The sequence below is a fragment of the Betta splendens genome, chromosome 3 (genome assembly GCF_900634795.4).
Source record: "Betta splendens chromosome 3, fBetSpl5.4, whole genome shotgun sequence".
Classification (NCBI taxonomy): Eukaryota; Metazoa; Chordata; class Actinopteri; order Anabantiformes; family Osphronemidae; genus Betta; species Betta splendens.
In genome coordinates, this window is record NC_040883.2 from 13,825,362 (window position 1) to 13,842,122 (window position 16,761).

The following is a 16,761-nucleotide window of genomic DNA, read 5'->3' on the forward strand; positions in this document are numbered from 1 at the left end:
CTGGTGCCGGCGGAACCACCTCCTGATCAATGCTGGGAAAACGAAGGAGATGGTGGTGGATTTCCACAGACGGCAGCCTGCTCTCATCCCACCGATGCACATCCAGGGAAGGGACATTGAGAGAGTGGACTCTTACAAGTACCTGGGAGTGCATCTGAACAATAAACTGGACTGGACTCATAACACGGATGCACTGTACAGGAAGGGTCAGAGCAGACTCTACCTGCTCAGGAGACTGCGGTCTTTTGGAGTGAGGGGCCGCTCCTGAAGACCTTCTATGACTCTGTGGTGGCATCAGCCATCCTGTACGTGTGGTCTGCTGGGGCAGCAGCATCACAGCGAGGGACAGGAAAAGACTGGACAGGATCATCAAGAATTCTTGATGATCCTGGACTTAAGTCCAGCTCTTTCCTGGGCTGCACTCTGGACACGGTGCAGGAGGTGGGTGAGAGAAGGGTCCTGGCTAAACTGACATCCATCATGGACCAGGACTCTCACCCACTGGAGGACTCACTGTCTGCTCTGGAGAGCAGCTTCAGTAGCAGACTGATCCACCCTCGCTGTGTGAAGGAGAGATATCGTAGATCCTTCCTACCTGCTGCTGTCAGACTGTACAATCAGAACTGTTGACTACGTCCGACCACAGTCACTCACCCACTGCATCAGTGGTTTATATAGCAACCTGCTCTGCACAATATTTGAGAGCTGAACAGCTCTCACACTATTGATATCTTCGGTCTTTATTATTCTGCTACTTCTTATTATTTCACCCGTTTTTCGGTCGCTTTCATCGTCTCAACGCTTCATCGTAGAATCGTCGTTCAACTTTCTAAACGTGTGTTGTCTTTAGGAGATGCAGGCTATTACTTTTCACGTTTTCAGCTTTTCAACTTTTAACGTTATTCAACTTTTTCCGTCGTTTTTTTTATAATGGTCGTCTATGGGAATCATCGTTCAACTTTGTGTCAACTTTCCTCTTTTCATCAGCGTCTATCATCGTCATACTTTGGCGTAGAAACGTCATTTCAACTTCAGAAGCGTCTATCATCTTTCAACTTTATCAGTGTAAATCAGCGTCTTCGTATCTTCTATACTTTTCGACTTGTGAGCGTTTAAATATCGTGTGGCTTTTGTTAAATTTTCAGCTTTTCCATTAGTGTGTATTGGGTCAGTTAGAGTGCGTGATGTCACAGCTACAGTGAGAAGGTGCGCTTTTTTAAGACAGAACTTCTGTCTTTAACTTGTCACTACAGCCACAATTTTTACTCTATCAACGTAAAATACTTTACTAAATCGTAGTCATACTTGTCTTCTTTCTAATGATGTGTCTGGATATACCCTCAGACCTATACTTTAGTCGCTATCAACCTCAAAGCGCAGAGAGATCCCGAAATTCTCCCATAGACTCTAATGATAATTTTTCGCAGACGTCTGGGGAGAAAAACAGAGGAGACATATTTTGAAATTGCCACTGTGGCTACAAGCTTTTGTCCTTAAACATAAAATTCACACCATTTGCTCATTGAAGCCTTGGGACTCGTAAAATGAAATAATTTTTGTGATAACTATTATGCTTTAGCTGGAACGAGCCTGTTTATACAGGGTGAAACTCTGCTTTCACAGAGCAGAGTGAGCCTGATTTTCCCGCCTTTCGTCTCCATGGCGACGGCGCAGCTGCAGATTTGACTGACAGGTCAAACTGCTGATGCTCAGTGTACAGAGCAGTTCCATGCTTGTTACTGATTAGTCAACTACACTTTTGGATTGTGTAGTAATTAAGCACACACTTCCTCCAAATCCTTTCAAAATAAAAGCACCAAGCCAAATAATTAGCTTTAAAAGCAGTATTTCTGCTTTTAGTAGGGTAATTATGACTATTTAAAGATAGATTAACAGTTTAGTAATTACCCACACATGCTTCCTCTACATCCTTTCAAAATAAAAGCACCAATGCCAATTATTAGCTTTAACTGCACTGTTTTTGCCTTTGAATGGGTAATTATGATTATTTAAAGACTAATTGACAGCTACGCTATTACCCCCACACATTTCCTCTAAATCCTTTCAAAATAAAAGCACCAATTACAATTTATTACCTTTAATGGCAAGATTGATTAGAAAATTTCTGGTTCTGAATACTTACCAATCGTTAATGAGACTACTTTAGAGTTCAGTAAATAACCACTCACACTTATTAGGGTGCTTTTATTCTGAAAGGGCTTAATCTAAATCTTTTGCTTTAATAGGGCTATTCTTGCTATTGAATGATAAATTATGACTATGTAATGACTATTTTATAGTTTAGTAATAACTCACACACAACCTCTAAATCCCTTCAAAATAAAAGCACCAATGTAATTTATTACCCTAAATGGCAAGATATTTGATTCTGACTGGTAAATTTTTAATAGTTATTAAACTATTACATAGTTAGGTAATTATTTACAAATACTTTCTTCAAATCAAAAAGCTAGTCAGCTTATTTATGATTGTCAACAATGCACCTTGGTCAACTTTTTAATCTTTGACATCTTTTAACCTTGGTCAACTTTTGAATCATTGTCATCTCTTTAATATTGTCATAGTATGACCTTGGTCATCTTTTTAATCATCATCTTTTTATTCGCCATCTTTTGTCATCGTTTTAATCTTTGTCAACGTTTTCTCGTTTTCATCGTTTTGCCGTAGTCAACTTTTGGACGTAGTCAACTTTGTGACGTCAGCAGCTTAATCAGCGTTTGTCATTGTTGCGGCAGCAGATCAGCTCTCCCACGTAATTTCTCGAGAAATTACTTTTTCTAGTTCTTATTCTTATTCTTATTCTTATTGATGATAAGACCCACAGGGTTCCATGACCTGGTGGGTGGGCTGTAAGTCCTTAGTAGGTTGCTCGGTATGGAAAGCACAGTGAAGCTGATAACTGGCAAATATACGTATATAAAGAGGCACAGGTGATTTAATCAGGACAGGCAGATCAGGAGGTGGGAGTGGCTAGAAGCAGGGGGCGTGGCCAGAGAGTTAGGGAGCCGGATGAGGATCGTGATGCAGAGTGACTGGATTTTATGGCACCAATGCCTTGTTTTTTGCCCACGAGGATTCTCTTCAATTCACTTTCTTTAGAAATGTCTCAGTTGCCATATTCTAAGCCTTTTAAGTGTGAACAACAATTTTTTTTATCTTCAGCCGCCTTTAAAACTTGATCTCATAAGAGCAGGATATAATAGCTGACTATGCTCAGTTTTGTTTCTGTATGTTGTTTCTTTGTAAATTGCAAAGCCTGTTCTCACACCAATCTACTCATAACACAAGAGAGAAGAAGATTAAGTTATTTGTGCTTTTTCTGGTTGTCAGTGGAAACAGCAGCGTTCCGTGGCTGGTTCCGGCATGCTTCACGGAGAGAACAGATATAAAACATGGTTTTATGAGCGTTGAACATGACAGATTTTCTTTCTGGAGACCAGTGTGACAGGTCACAGTTGTGTGGCTCACATTTATGATGCGTACAGACTAATAACCCCCAGGATTGTGACAGTGTGGAGAACACCATTGTTCCTCTGTACCCCTGTGCTCAGTCAGATGTGGACTGTAACCGTGCTCCTCTGATGCACAATGTTTTCAGTGAGCGGTGAGTTTCTGGTGAGCAGCGTTCAATTGTGTTGTGTCAGACTCGGTTATATAAAATAGAGTAATTATCCGTCATTGTGTTTATACCCTGAACTCTGAATTCCACATTCTGTGCTTTAATTATAAATTCCATTTTCGTTCTATTCTTTGTCTTTAGGACCCATTATTTTCTGTTTCTTTAGTCTTGTCTGCTCTCCTCCTCTGCTTATCTTCTGTCACATTCTCCTTTCCTTTCCTTTCCTTTCCTTTCCTTTCCTTTCCTTTCCTTTCCTTTCCTTTCCTTTCCTTTCCTTTCCTTTCCTTTCCTTTCCTTTCCTTTCCTTTCCTTTCCTTTCCTTTCCTTTCCTTTCCTTCCCCTTTCTCTCATCTCCTCTTCTCTTCTTCTCCTCTCCTCTAAAAGGAGTGGGTAGCTGTGGCTCTTTACGGTCCATTTCCTGGTGAGGAGGCTCTTGAGTGCAGCCCGAGCCATTCTTTGCCTGCACAATGCTGTGTTCTCATTAACTCTTATCAAAGTTCATCTTGCATCCAAATGCTGTGGGCCGCTCAATTCTGACTGCACTGAAAAGAGAAAATGAAAAAGACAAAGCAAGCCGCAGAGACAGAGAGAAAGGGGCTAGGAGACAGAAATACAGAAAGCGAAGGAGAGTGCGCATCGTGTAGATAAAGGCCGAAGAAATAATGGTTTAATGGTGATTGAGGATGGGCAGAATTGTCATCGCGGTCCTACGAGCAGACTGAATATTGGTTCAACGTAAAATGAAAGTGTTCATATCTGAAACTCTGATCACTATATTTTGTGTTTTTCCTTTATAAACCAATACTTGCCTTTGTCCGTGTGAATTTTTAGAAAAAATAGTCAGAGAAGACCAGACAAATAATTTAATAGCATTCATAGTCATAACTCGTCACGGCTCCATGTTGTTCTGTTTCATGCTAGCGTCAAAGGAGAAATGCCAATGCAGATACTAACAAATCAGCAGAAGGTGAACACACCTTTCCCAGTCCCAGCAAACAGAGCAGGTGGAGACAAAGCGAGCACTTAGTGCCATCCTCTCCTGATTTGTTCGGATGATTACAAATCACAGAGTAATTCTGTCTGCGCGTATCACCTACGGCTCCTCATAAACATACACTGGTCCTCCCCCTCCTCCTGAATCATCAGATCCTACAGTGCAGCAGGATTTCCTCATTGAGATGTAAAGCGCGATAATTGCAGCCTGATTGCAGCCTTCAATGACTATAACAAGACGCTTAAACGTGTAAGAGGCCTATTTACAATTAAAAAAAAAAACCCTGCTGTCTGATGAGAGCTTTCATCCAAACCCCGTCTTGTACAGTAATATCACCCACGTTGTGTCAAGTGCCAACATCACTTGGGTCCAGTTGCTTTATTTTCACACAGCCTGGCTAATGACACTGTGGTTGCTCCGACCCAGCGCTGCCCATGAGCATCACAGAAAAGTTGTTTCCTTCCTTCCTGGCTTTTCTCCTCCCATCATTCTGGCTCTGGTTATCCTTGGCTGTCTCCATAGTCTTTTATTTAAATAATGTGCCCAGTTCATTTTAGATAATAAGGAAACAGCTCATGCCAAATGACTATATTTACTTTTCTGCGCCACAACAACTCTTTGTTTAGTGATCACACAGCATCATGCTTCGGTGACATGCAACCATGCACAACCCCGCAGCAAAGCAAGCACGGATAAATCTAAAAAGGATCAACATTCATATTTACATTTGTAAATTCTGTATGTTTCTATTTCCTCCAACAGGCTGAATGTGAACAGCTCTCAAGCAACATTTTGAGTGTGAAGACTCTGGAGCTTCTAATGGAGATTGAACGAGATATTAGCGAAAACGAGGAAATATTTAAGAGCAAAGACGGCTGTGGATTAAAGAGCCTTTATTGCTTGGTCTTTGTCTGAGGAGGACCTCTGAGTAATTGTCACTGCTGTGGCGGGTGATTATTATTAGCATTGCACTAACTTGTCTGGCCCAGTCGGCCTCCGCTCAGCTCTGGGCTCTCGGAGCCCCACAGCCCACTTTACTCACACCTCGGCTGCATGGAAACGTCCAAACGCATTCACACGCCACCGTGATTCTGCCTGAGCTGCCAGATTCAGCCCCAACAGGAAACTGTCTGAGACCATAAACACCAGCAAAGAATGGAACCGTGCGGCTGGAGAGGCTCTCCGCAAAACCCGCTCCCTCATAAAACTGCATTCTTAAATCAGAAACTCATGTTCCTGAGTCTGTGTACATGTTGTGCTGAATAAACCTCTCGAGTTATTTAGCGCAAGCTGCTGGTGCCCTGGAAGGAATCTGGTCTGAATGGGAAGAAAAGAAGTTTAGGAGATTAGATGTTCTTTGTGAGGGGGAAAATACAGCAGCTAATGGGTGAACGTGTGTACGTGGTGCTGCTCATATTGCTTAATGTTTGTGTTTAGAGAAAGCCTTGGGTCTTTAGGATGGCACTGTTCTGCTGCTCCTACTTTAATTGGCTGCTGGCCCCTCAGCCTCGCCTGAATGGAGAGTCATTTAGGGACCTTTCACTCTCACAGAGGATTCTCGGTCGGCGCCGCAGGAGAAATTGCATTCCTGTTTCCATACAATGGCTGGACTGAGTTGGACGGGGCAAGAGTATCACTGTCATTATCATGACAATGGAAGCTAATTCCACTGCCACCGGCACCATTCTGAAACCCTCCGCGGCACCGGCTTATCAGGGGGCACCATGAGAGCGGCGGGGAGCAGCGCGGGCGCGGCATCCGAGGTGGAGATCCGCGCGGGGACGGCGGCGCGGACCCCCCATTCAGCCCCGCGAGGCCGTCGTCGGCGGGGATCAACGCGTCAGCGCAAAAGTTTACAGCACAGCTCACTCACAACCAGAGAAACGCGGCCTCGCCGGCCTCGGCTCCGTCCCGACAGACAAACGGATGTCGAGCAGCATTTTTCCGGGTACATAGGTTTACAGTGATCATCATTTGCTGCAGTAACAAAGCAGATGAATGGGGTCTTAAAATATCACGCAGCATCAAAAAACCTTTTGGAACACGCTGACAAAGATCACGGCGTCTGTGATGTCAGATCGACTGGAACAATTGATGACATCAACAACTTCAGAGGGAAATAGTTTCCTGCTGCAAGTCAGACATGAAGATTCATAACTGTGCGGAGCGTTCGAGGCGTAGCTGAGCCCCAGGAGATTTCTGAGCTTAGAAATGAGGAGTGATACCAGATGAAGCGCTCTGTCTAAAGCCCTCCGCTGTCAAATACATAGTAGCCCAGCACGTAAGCTGTAACATTAGTGCGGTAGAACGCTGCCACGTGCTCTGAAGGTTTCCAGAGCTAGAAAACGTTTGCATCCAGTGAATCCTGCACTAGTAATGTAATGTAGCGGTAAGAAATCTGCCTAATAATTCAGTGTGACTCTGCCTGAATGAAGGTCACGCAGGTTACGATACACGCATGGAAACTCAGTGGAGCCGAAAGACAATGTGGACGTTGCTCCCAGCTCTTACGGTAACGGAGCGATGCTATTCCTGTTTCGTCCATTTGCACCATTTGGCTGCGGCTCCACATGTTGGAGCGACCCCATTATCTGCAGCCCTTTATTCCCTCTCGTCCGACCCAGCGGCGCCTTCCTCTGTTCTCTGACAGGGCAGCGCGGCCTCAGACCCCGTGGCCTCCAGTAAACACTCTGACTTGATCCACAGAGAAACCAAACGCATTCACTGCAGACGCACAAAGGCACAGGAAGTAGCAGCACTCTCCTGTTGGTGGAAGCAGCGTGGATGCATTGTGGCAGGAGTCCAAACCTAGCGCTGATGTTGAACCACTTGCACTTTCTGTCTGTGACCAGCACACAGATGCAATAATAACATAAAAACAAGCCCTTCTTGGCTCTTAATTATTTTGTGAACATATTTTCTGGAAACAATTTAGATTAATGTATCTGGTAAATATGCAATTTATGTACAATTTCCTTGTATTGGTCCAATTAAAAGACTGACCTGATCAAATCACAGTTGACCTTTGGTAAAATTTAAATGTGTGAAGAACATTTTGTGGCGAACGGTTGAAGAAAAATAGAAAGCATAAATATATTTTTCATCCATTTTAACAAAAGCCCAAATCAACAGCTTCTTAGTGGTTGTCTATGAAATTCAGGGTGTCACCTAATTAACTGAATAATTAAATGAATTTCCAAGTATTACAATCATTTATTAATATTTCAGACATGAAAATGTACACACACACGCACATCATGTCAACAACAGTGTCCCGACCAAGTGCTGCACCTGCTTCCACCCTCTGGGAAATCAAGGTTCATCACGTGCCGTTGTCCCAAAGGGCAATGTGCTCTGCAGCTGTGGATCACATACACACACACACACGCACGCACGCACGCACGCACACGTGCGCACACACACACACACACGCACGCACGCACACGCGCACACACACACACACACACACACACACACACACACACATATTCATGTGTATTCAGTCCATCATCGTTGTAACAATGCATCATAAATAGTGGTGGTGAATCCCCCCAGTTCGCCTTAAACATGAACATAAAGAAGCAGTTAATAATGGACAATGTGACAGAATAAAGACTTAAAACACACACACACACACACACACACACACACACACACACACACACACACACACACACACACACACACACACACACACACACACACACACACACACACACAGAGCTGAGAGGAAACGCAGCCCTGTGTGTGTGCTTCAGGCTGTGTGATATCCACTTATCATTTTATTACCAATTAACACAACACTGCAATGAAGGTTGAAAATTACTCCAGTGGGATGGAGGGCACTGCGAGCCCGTAATAAGCTGAATTTATGGATTTCACTTTTTGTTGCTTCAGTGAAATTTAGTATTTATGGCAAGCGAAAGGACTCATTGAAGAATATTCGCTTTGTGCACCGTGCAGCACCTGAGCGACCTCTGATCAGGCCCTTTCTGATCCTAATCTACAGGTTGCGTTTTACATAAATACAAGAGGTCTTCAGAAAACAGGCTGTGAAAATATCACCTCAAGCATCGAGCTCGCCACTCACCGATCGATAACAGATTACACACCAGTCACTCGCAAAGACACACTCAAGTGGACAAAGCATCTCAACATCTGCCACAATCTCATTCCTCACAATCAATGTAATTGGCACGTGTGTGTGTGTCTAAACACAGCGAGGCTTTGTGTAGCTCCACGTATATCAGTCGATCAAAGGCTCTCGATGGCAAGCGCTCAGCGTCATTGATTTAGACTGAGTGCCATGTTTAAGTGTGCAGATTTCAATCTGGGGCCCACGTCATTAATGGACGCTGGATTCCAGTGTTACACCTCAGCCTGCAGTGATTACCGCTCAAACGGGTAATGGGCCTGCGTGGACACAACAGCGCAGCGGGTCGAAGGAGCGCCAGTGATAATTCTACAGAGTGAGCGCTTTTGAATGTGAATTAACGAGAAAATCATTTTATCACCATTTTTCCCCCGCAAACAAAAGGAAAACACTGCAAAGCTCCATTAAGTGATATTGAATGAATCAGAGTCACTGTGTGTAATGGGAAAAGAACTGACGGTCTCCCTCTGCGGCTCAGATTTAACACACTACCTCAGTCCTTTCAGTCAATGTTTATTCAGGGTTCTTCTCTGTCCGGTCACTGCAGAGCCCGGCTTCTCCCTCCTGAGCTCCTCCTCTCCATGTCCCTGCAGCTCATTCCTTCTGATTGGAGCAGATTCGTCTACTGACTCCCAGCAACCAAAGCTTGTTCCATGCGTTTCCAGACAGATTTGGACCTTTGCTCATCTGAACCTCAGGCACGCTGGTAACTTTCATTCACCCTCTACTGGAAGGAGACTCACCGTGCTGGCACACGTATCGGTTCCGTGTTCTGCAGCGCTGGTCGTTCCAGTTGAAAGCACTGGATGCTTGCAGCTCCACACAGTTTCCGAAACTGGACAGAGGGAGAAGTGGAGTGAGTGGCGGTACCTTCAGGGTTCGGACTAGACAGACAGATGGACGGGCAGACAGACAGGCAGGCAGATAGACAGATATCAGGGTCAATGGAGACATCTAGTGGTCAAAGTGAAGGTTCATATTTAATGTGTTGTCTTTGACACGATCTTAGTCAATTTATTTATTTCACCTACTTAAACGGGACTTTTACACCTCACAAACTACATCACTGAGTGTTCATCATCTGTAGTTTGTGTGCACGTTCAGCTCCACTGAGCTCAGTTGTCTCTGGTTATGAAGTGCTCTGCAGCGGCCAATGTCGGCTAGTAAATGGATTTCCTACCCCTGGTTGTCAGGTTGCCCAAAGGCAAAGCTGCTGAAACTGGGCTTTTCTCCTGTGTCCCAGCGAAATGACTCTTTCGGCGGCTTAAATGTCAACCCTGTGGAGCAAAGACACGGTGGTTCCATGTGCGCAGGGTCTCCACCAACACAGTCCCAAAGTCTGCAAACTCACTCTAAGGCTACGTTTGTCAAAGAACAGGATGTTGTTTCACATTTGATCTTAGGAAATGTACCAATCCAAAAGTTTCGCGTCTCAAAGTCAGCGTTGGGGACCTCGTTGCTGGTGTCCAGTCGACTGAGATAAAAAGCCAGCATGTCCTGAACCTTCTGGTTGTAGATGTGAGCTAGAATGGCTCCTCGCTCCTGCTGGTTCACAGAGAAGAGCTCACGCTGAGAGCACCAGTCTGGTGTGTTGTGCAGTAAAAGGCTGCCGTCTCTCACCTGACACCGGCTCCTGGCGCCATAGTAACCCTCAGCATCTGAAGACACCACGAAGCAGTCTCCATCTATCATCACGTCACAGCTGTGGAGGGGAAACTGCACCTTCTCTGTTTGGACACACGTCACCATTTTACCAGAGTAATTAGAACCCCACCTGTTGATATACTGTAAACTTTACATTGGGTTATAAGCAGCTTTTAGCAGGACACTAAATACGCTGCCACACACTTTAAGATGAATAGAGACGGCAGCAGCTCCGTTCATTTTCTCTGTGTGTGTTTGTGCTTTTCAACTTTGAAACCAATTTGTATGTCTGAGTACAAATTGCTGAGTTGTATGAAAACACAAAGACATAGAAGCTAAATTTCACCGCACTTACTGTACCTGCACACTCAGCACCACCATAGCCAGCGTCGCACAAGCAGGAGCATTCTTCTTCTCTGAAGCGGCCGCGTACACACGGCACACTGCACCGCACTGAAAGAAATATGAACTATGAAGTCTGCAAATGCTCAGGAAACGGTTCAGCACAGAACTGACCCTCTGGCTCCAGAACGGCCTGTTCACGCGTTTGCCCAGACGTGCATTCAAAAAATGTGGAGTGAAATTTACTTTAATTTATTTATTTAACAATTTACACACAGAAATCTGAAGTAAATATCACAGGGCTGATAAATATTACAATTTTACTTGGATGAAAATACAAATAATGCACTGATTTTTCTTAGAGGCCAATTGTACGTGAAAATCTCCTGCCGCTAAAGTTCAAACCTGTTTTGAGTTGCCAGATTTACTTTCATCACCCATGTGAAATTTACTTGATTTTGGAGGTTTTGAAAACAATGAATTATCCTTTTGACTATTGCTCGTTATTTGTATGCAAACTTCACTTGGACAAACTATGATACTCAAATTCAATGTACCATATTAAATTCTCTGCAAAATTTAAAGTAAATATTAACATAACAGATTTTGTAAAATGTACACAGGTTAACAGTATAACATTTACAGGATCAAAAGTCGTTTCCAGTGTGATGCTAATCGCTGGTACCTTGGCAGAAGTGTCCTGTGAAGCCTGGGTCGCACTTGCACTTGCAGGATGAGATGTTGAGCTGACCATGTTGACCACAGCTCATGCGACATGGGTTTCGCGGTATCTCTGATGAAACATGTGGATACATGCACCTTATAAATACAATGACCTGCTCACATCAGTCAGATGTGGCTTTACACCCCCCCAGTAATCACATTTTTTTTCATGTTTTGTCTATCTCTATTTATTCCTAGTAACGTACCACACAGTCCACCCACATGGTCCCACAGTCTAAGGCAGCCGGACATGGAAGAGGTGCAGAGAGAGCAGGACAGTCCTGACTTGTAGGGCGTCACCAGCAAACCATTCACCTCCCAGTTCCCCCTGCAACACACGCATTTATAGAAAGATTATGATCTAATTCATATTAAATACCATTCTGTTAATACATGGGAACAGGTCTCACAGGAGAAAAATAAAATAGACAAGGATTAAATACAGTGGGTTTTATAATACTGAGCCTTTTTATCTTTTATCTTTATTTTTTGAAGTCTGGTGTCACACATCTCACATTGTTCTCCACTGTTTGTGTATGTGTTACCCGGGGTGATATGCACAGACAAACGTCGTCCAGACCTCTCCTCCCTTCGGACACGTCTGGCTGGCGCAGCCCACTCGACTGGAGGTGGCCCACACCAGCTACACGGAGGACAGAGCAAAGGAGCGGTGGTGAGGCCATCACGTGTGTCTACAAACAGCAGATCGCTTGAATGTGAATACCTGCGTGTAGTGTTGACATGTGGCGTTCGCTTTGCATTGTCCTGTCGCATAGAGGAAGTCTCTTCCCTCCTCAAACCAGGAGTCGATGACGTCATAAAATGGGTGGGAGCCATAGGCAGAATAATGTGTGTTCCAGCCAATGTGATGGAGTGGTGGTTGATGAGGGGAGGGGTCTGAGTGACAGGTCGCTGCTCTCTGTGCTGCAAGCGAGGCCAGATCCTCATCCCACTCCTACAAACGAGAGCGTTAGTCCATCATGCTCAGTGTGTGTGTGTGTGTGTGTGTGTGTGTGTGTGTGTGTGTGTGTGTGTGTGTGTGTGTGTGTGTGTGTGTGTGTGTGTCTGTCTGTGTGTCTGTCTGTGTCTGTGTGTGTGTGGCAAAGGCGCCTGGAGTTGTCATCTATTCTTGAATTGTGTACAGTTTTGTGGCCCAGCAAAGTTCAACGTGTCACATTAGATTTATTGGTGAGATGGTGCTTGGTGAACTTAATAATCAGCACCAGATATTATATTGCTTTGGCACAAACACTTCATTTTCTGCCAAGGACAGCAACATGCACAAAGTTACAGACACAAGCGTTGAATTATTGAAACATAATGAATGTGCAGGATGTGTTATGGAGCATTGCTTTGACATGACTTTTTCATGAAGGTGTTTCCACCTCTTTTCCACCTGAAGGTCAGTTTACTCATTATGAGAAGTAGTCGGTGTGGTCTCTAGAGGTAACCTTTCAAGTGTGAGAGTATAGAACACTGGTGATGTCATGGTGTTTGGTGTTATGGCCGAGACACAAGCAGCTCAAACCGTGGGGCTAAAGAGTGGCATTTACCAAACATCTGGTTTCTAAATTAGCTGCATTGTCCTTTACTGTCTGTAAAAAAATATTTTGTGTCCCAAATGAAATCACTCTTTAAGCAAGAGTTCAGCAAAGGTACGGCCGTGGTTTAGATGTGCGGTGCAGAAAGGCTGAGCCCCCTTTGGCTTCATTGTTCACTCATCTCTGTGATGTCTGGCAGCCAAAGTCAACGGCTCACACTTTGATGCCCACGGAGGGGTAGAAGGTCACCGGGCAATATTTCATCTCAGACGTTTCATTTTAAAGCATGTCACGTTGTATCAGCTGTGTCTCACTAAGAGCATGAAAGGTGTGTGTGTGTGTGTGTGTGTGTGTGTGTGTGTGTGTGTGTGTGTGTGTGTGTGTGTGTGTGTGTGTGTGTGTGTGTGTGTGGTGTGTGCGTGTGTTGCTCCATGAATCTTTACTGCAGCCTCTTCTCCAGCATTGCACTAAATTAGATCAATTAATTAAGGTTCATACTTTGCTCCTAAACTTCCCTTTTTTCATTTAGTTCACGTTGGAGCGTGGTGAGGTTCTTAGAGAGAGACTACTGGGATAAAATCATACAAACAGGGGTCATAAGTTAAAAACTGTATCAAAGATGAATACTGAACTTTAATTTCTGCTTCTGAGTGCAACGGCGTGACCTCATAAAACGTCTTCAATCGTGAGCTAGGGGTGAAGCAGGAGCATCATCTATTCCTAAAGTATTGGTATTTTATCTTCCCTCTGAAAGCAAGGCCTAAAGGACTGTATTATAATCACTTCCACGCTATCTCAGCACAATGCCGATTGCTTCATTTCTGCGTGGAAAAAAAAAATCTCCATTCGCAGACACAGCTGGAGCCTTGAGCCTTTTAACGTTTATCAGTAAAGCTCTTTAATATGCCTCTTCAGCTCTGTGAAGCTTCCTCTGAGGGCTTCCACTGAGAAATTACCTGTAATACCAGAGTTGTGAATGCAGAGTGATTATACACATCTTCTTTTTCTCATTACCGCCTTATCAGTGGAGAACAGTTCTCCGAGGCTGAAGAGCAGTCGAAGAAAGGGGCTCATCTGTGTGGGTGGCTTTGAGGATGTAATCTGTGACAAAGTGACAGTTTGCCCTGGCACAAATCTTCTATTAGGCCCGCAGCGTATCTGGTCAATTGCGAGCTTCGTAATCCATCATTACCTCTTGGTCATAATCGCACACAGACAAAACAGTGGTTCAGATAAGCAACGCATGAGGGAGCAAGCGATGGAGGAGGAGAACTTTAACAGGGATGTTTTGCAGAAAGTGGACTTAGTTGCATTCATCCAAACCCTAAGACCCCTTCAAACGTATTATCACTCCTCCAAATGTAGGATTTATTGCTCTGCATTTAACTACGTGCATCACTAGTAGGAACACACCACTGATGTAAAGCGTGGATGTTTATTAAACTAAATGTTTCACTTACTGGTGTTTTCTGTCACTGTGTAGCCCTCAAAATATGTGCAAGACTAATTGTTGGTGACTTCGAGGCCCCTCACATCAGTTCGCCGGCAGCAGAGTGGAGCAAACGACGCACCGACAGTGGGATTTAAAGGCACCACAGAGGAGGAGCGCTCAAGGAAAACATTGAGGAGCGGTGACTTTGTTTAGTCATTTCCCTGAAGTATAATGATTTTGGTTGAAACTCTAAAAGCTTCTAGCAGCTATATCCTGCAGCTCACAGCGTAGAATTGCTCTGTAGATCCACTACAAAATATGAGCCACTGCACTAAACTACTGTGAGCATCAGCAACTGTACTGCACCACATCTACTGTAGATGCTAAACTGCCTGAACTCACATTCAGGTAAATCATTTAAAGCATTTACATCATTCAACACACACACACACACACACACACACACACACACACACACACACACACATACACACACACACACACACACACACACACACTAGGTGCAACCAACCATTTTTTGCATGTTAGCTGCCATGGGTTCCACCCGACTGCGCAGTCTATTGTGCTGGGCAACAATGTGCGAGTGGTCCTTCACCCGGAGCCCTGAAAGAGCACGGAAGCACTCATTTACTATACAGTTTCTTCGCTGCCGTCACTATAGCAACATAATGCAAATGCGTTGGCGGGATGTCCAAGTGTGTCAGGGAAGCTGGGTTTGCAGGTGGAGCATCCCCTGACACAGTTTGCCAGGTTTTACTCATAAATCAATACATGGGTCGTTTAAGAACACGGGCAGGAATTCCCTGTGTATCAAACCAACAACTGTTTCACAATACACAATATATCAATTACTAAATAATTGGGACGTCATTTCACAGATGTTGGATGTCCCTCCATTAATCTAAACAAAATAATAAATAAATCTGACCAGTAATACCAGTAACCCCATTGTTACAGGAGCCGGTGACGCCCCTCGTGGCCGTTTAACTCGACTACAACCTGAAGCCTGTTTACCGGTGTTGAACGTCCGCCGGTCCGATGCGCCGCAGACGATCCGATTCGCGTAGATACACAACACGACCGGCACAAGCAAACACCGGCAAACGGGTCCAGGCTCCATGGTCCCAGTGGGTCCGGTCACGGACGGGCCACTTTCTGACTCAGCCCGCCTCCTCCCAAATCACCAGCTTTCACCTCTGTCAGCGGCGCAAAGCGCACGCCCCCGTTCACACTGACTCCTCTGTTGCTGCAGCTTGTGATCTTTTAATCGTTGAGGTTACGATAATCTTGTTTTAAAGGGAAATGGCGCTAAAAACAAAGACGGACAAACAACGCAAAGTAGCCCTGTGCGTTTGCGTATTTTTCGTAAAGTTGGTGCCAATAAGTACGTATATTTTATTTACATATATTACGGTATAACGAGGCAAAAATTAAAATGCCAGACTTTCACTTTTCTTTCTGAATGTTTTATATAATATATGTTGCAATCCGGACTCCAATACGTGGAATGGAGACAATTTTGTGGTAATAACGGACATTTATATTTTCTGTACTCTTTAAAGTCACTGGGAACCGGAGGCAAAGGGGACTTTTTCTCACGTTAAAGTTGTAGAGGCACAGTAAGGTGACACAGCTTTAAGTGAAGCCCCCAGTGTGTAAAGCTACAGGATGGAGCTGACACGGTCACATGTTTCCTTTATGACTCCGGAGCCGTGAATCATGATCCGTTCACCGAGGAATGATTCAGTGTCTGGAGATGACTGCGGTGCCACATAAAAGACTAATTCCCTCCCCTGTGGGAAGGATGTGCTTTGCACTGCAGACTCGGCCCCCAGGCTCTGCAGCCGCGTCCTATCTCTTTGATTGTACCGCATTGGCAGGACTGACCCCGCTGAGCCTCGCGACAGCTGTGCACACAGCCTGCTCCGGGTCAGTCAGACGCGGCCACCCACCGACATGGTGTCTCAGGTAAATCCGGCTCCGGCGGAGACAGGCTCCCGTTTGATCTCAAAGCAGTACTTACTGTAGGAGTTTTAGCTTCTTTTACGCCCTGAAACAACAGCGATGCTGGCAGCGCAGCCTGAGTAGGTGCAAGAGCTGACCTGTTTTATTGCATTTTATACTAAAAGTAGGTTCGTATAAATTAGTAAGTAGCACACTTACTGTATATAAGCATAATAATGTATTGCCTCAGTTATTACATTTACGTTGGACACATATACTTGTTCACAGTGTATACAGACTGATCGTGGATCAGATACATGTAGCTGC

The 16,761-nt window shown here is 44.6% G+C and overlaps 1 protein-coding gene across 5 annotated transcripts; it reads right to left on the reverse strand.

The window, feature by feature from the left end:
* Positions 1–7,809: 7,809 nt before the first annotated feature.
* LOC114852219 (C-type lectin domain family 18 member A-like) lies at positions 7,810–16,606 on the reverse strand. Of its 5 annotated transcripts, none has more exons than XM_055507209.1 (13): positions 15,505–16,604; positions 15,002–15,093; positions 12,221–12,451; positions 12,042–12,139; positions 11,703–11,824; positions 11,459–11,566; positions 10,792–10,884; positions 10,408–10,514; positions 10,200–10,332; positions 9,968–10,064; positions 9,531–9,622; positions 9,280–9,390; positions 7,854–7,994 (listed from the first exon to the last, which is right to left on the reverse strand). In XM_055507209.1, the coding sequence occupies exons 1-12, from the start codon at positions 15,608–15,610 to the stop codon at positions 9,326–9,328; spliced, it is 1,344 nt and encodes a 447-aa protein (XP_055363184.1). In that variant the 5' UTR covers positions 15,611–16,604; the 3' UTR covers positions 7,854–7,994; positions 9,280–9,325. The 5 variants fall into 5 exon arrangements, 4 of the variants coding, with proteins under 4 accessions (XP_055363185.1, XP_029000308.1, XP_055363184.1 ...); XM_029144472.3 differs by having other exon boundaries at positions 10,200–10,329; positions 15,505–16,600; XM_055507210.1 differs by lacking the exon at positions 9,280–9,390 and having other exon boundaries at positions 7,810–7,994; positions 15,505–16,600.
* Positions 16,607–16,761: the final 155 nt, after the last annotated feature.

Bases quoted from the DNA above. Each gene is read 5' to 3' on its own strand.
- LOC114852219 (XM_055507209.1), bottom strand. From the start codon at position 15,610: ATGGAGCCTGGACCCGTTTGCCGGTGTTTGCTTGTGCCGGTCGTGTTG. The intron at 12,140-12,220 runs GTATTCACATTC...TCCTCCGTGTAG, and splicing joins CATGTCAACACTACACGCAG to CTGGTGTGGGCCACCTCCAG. The intron at 9,623-9,967 runs GTAGGAAATCCA...CCCTCTGTCCAG, and splicing joins GGGCAACCTGACAACCAGGG to TTTCGGAAACTGTGTGGAGC.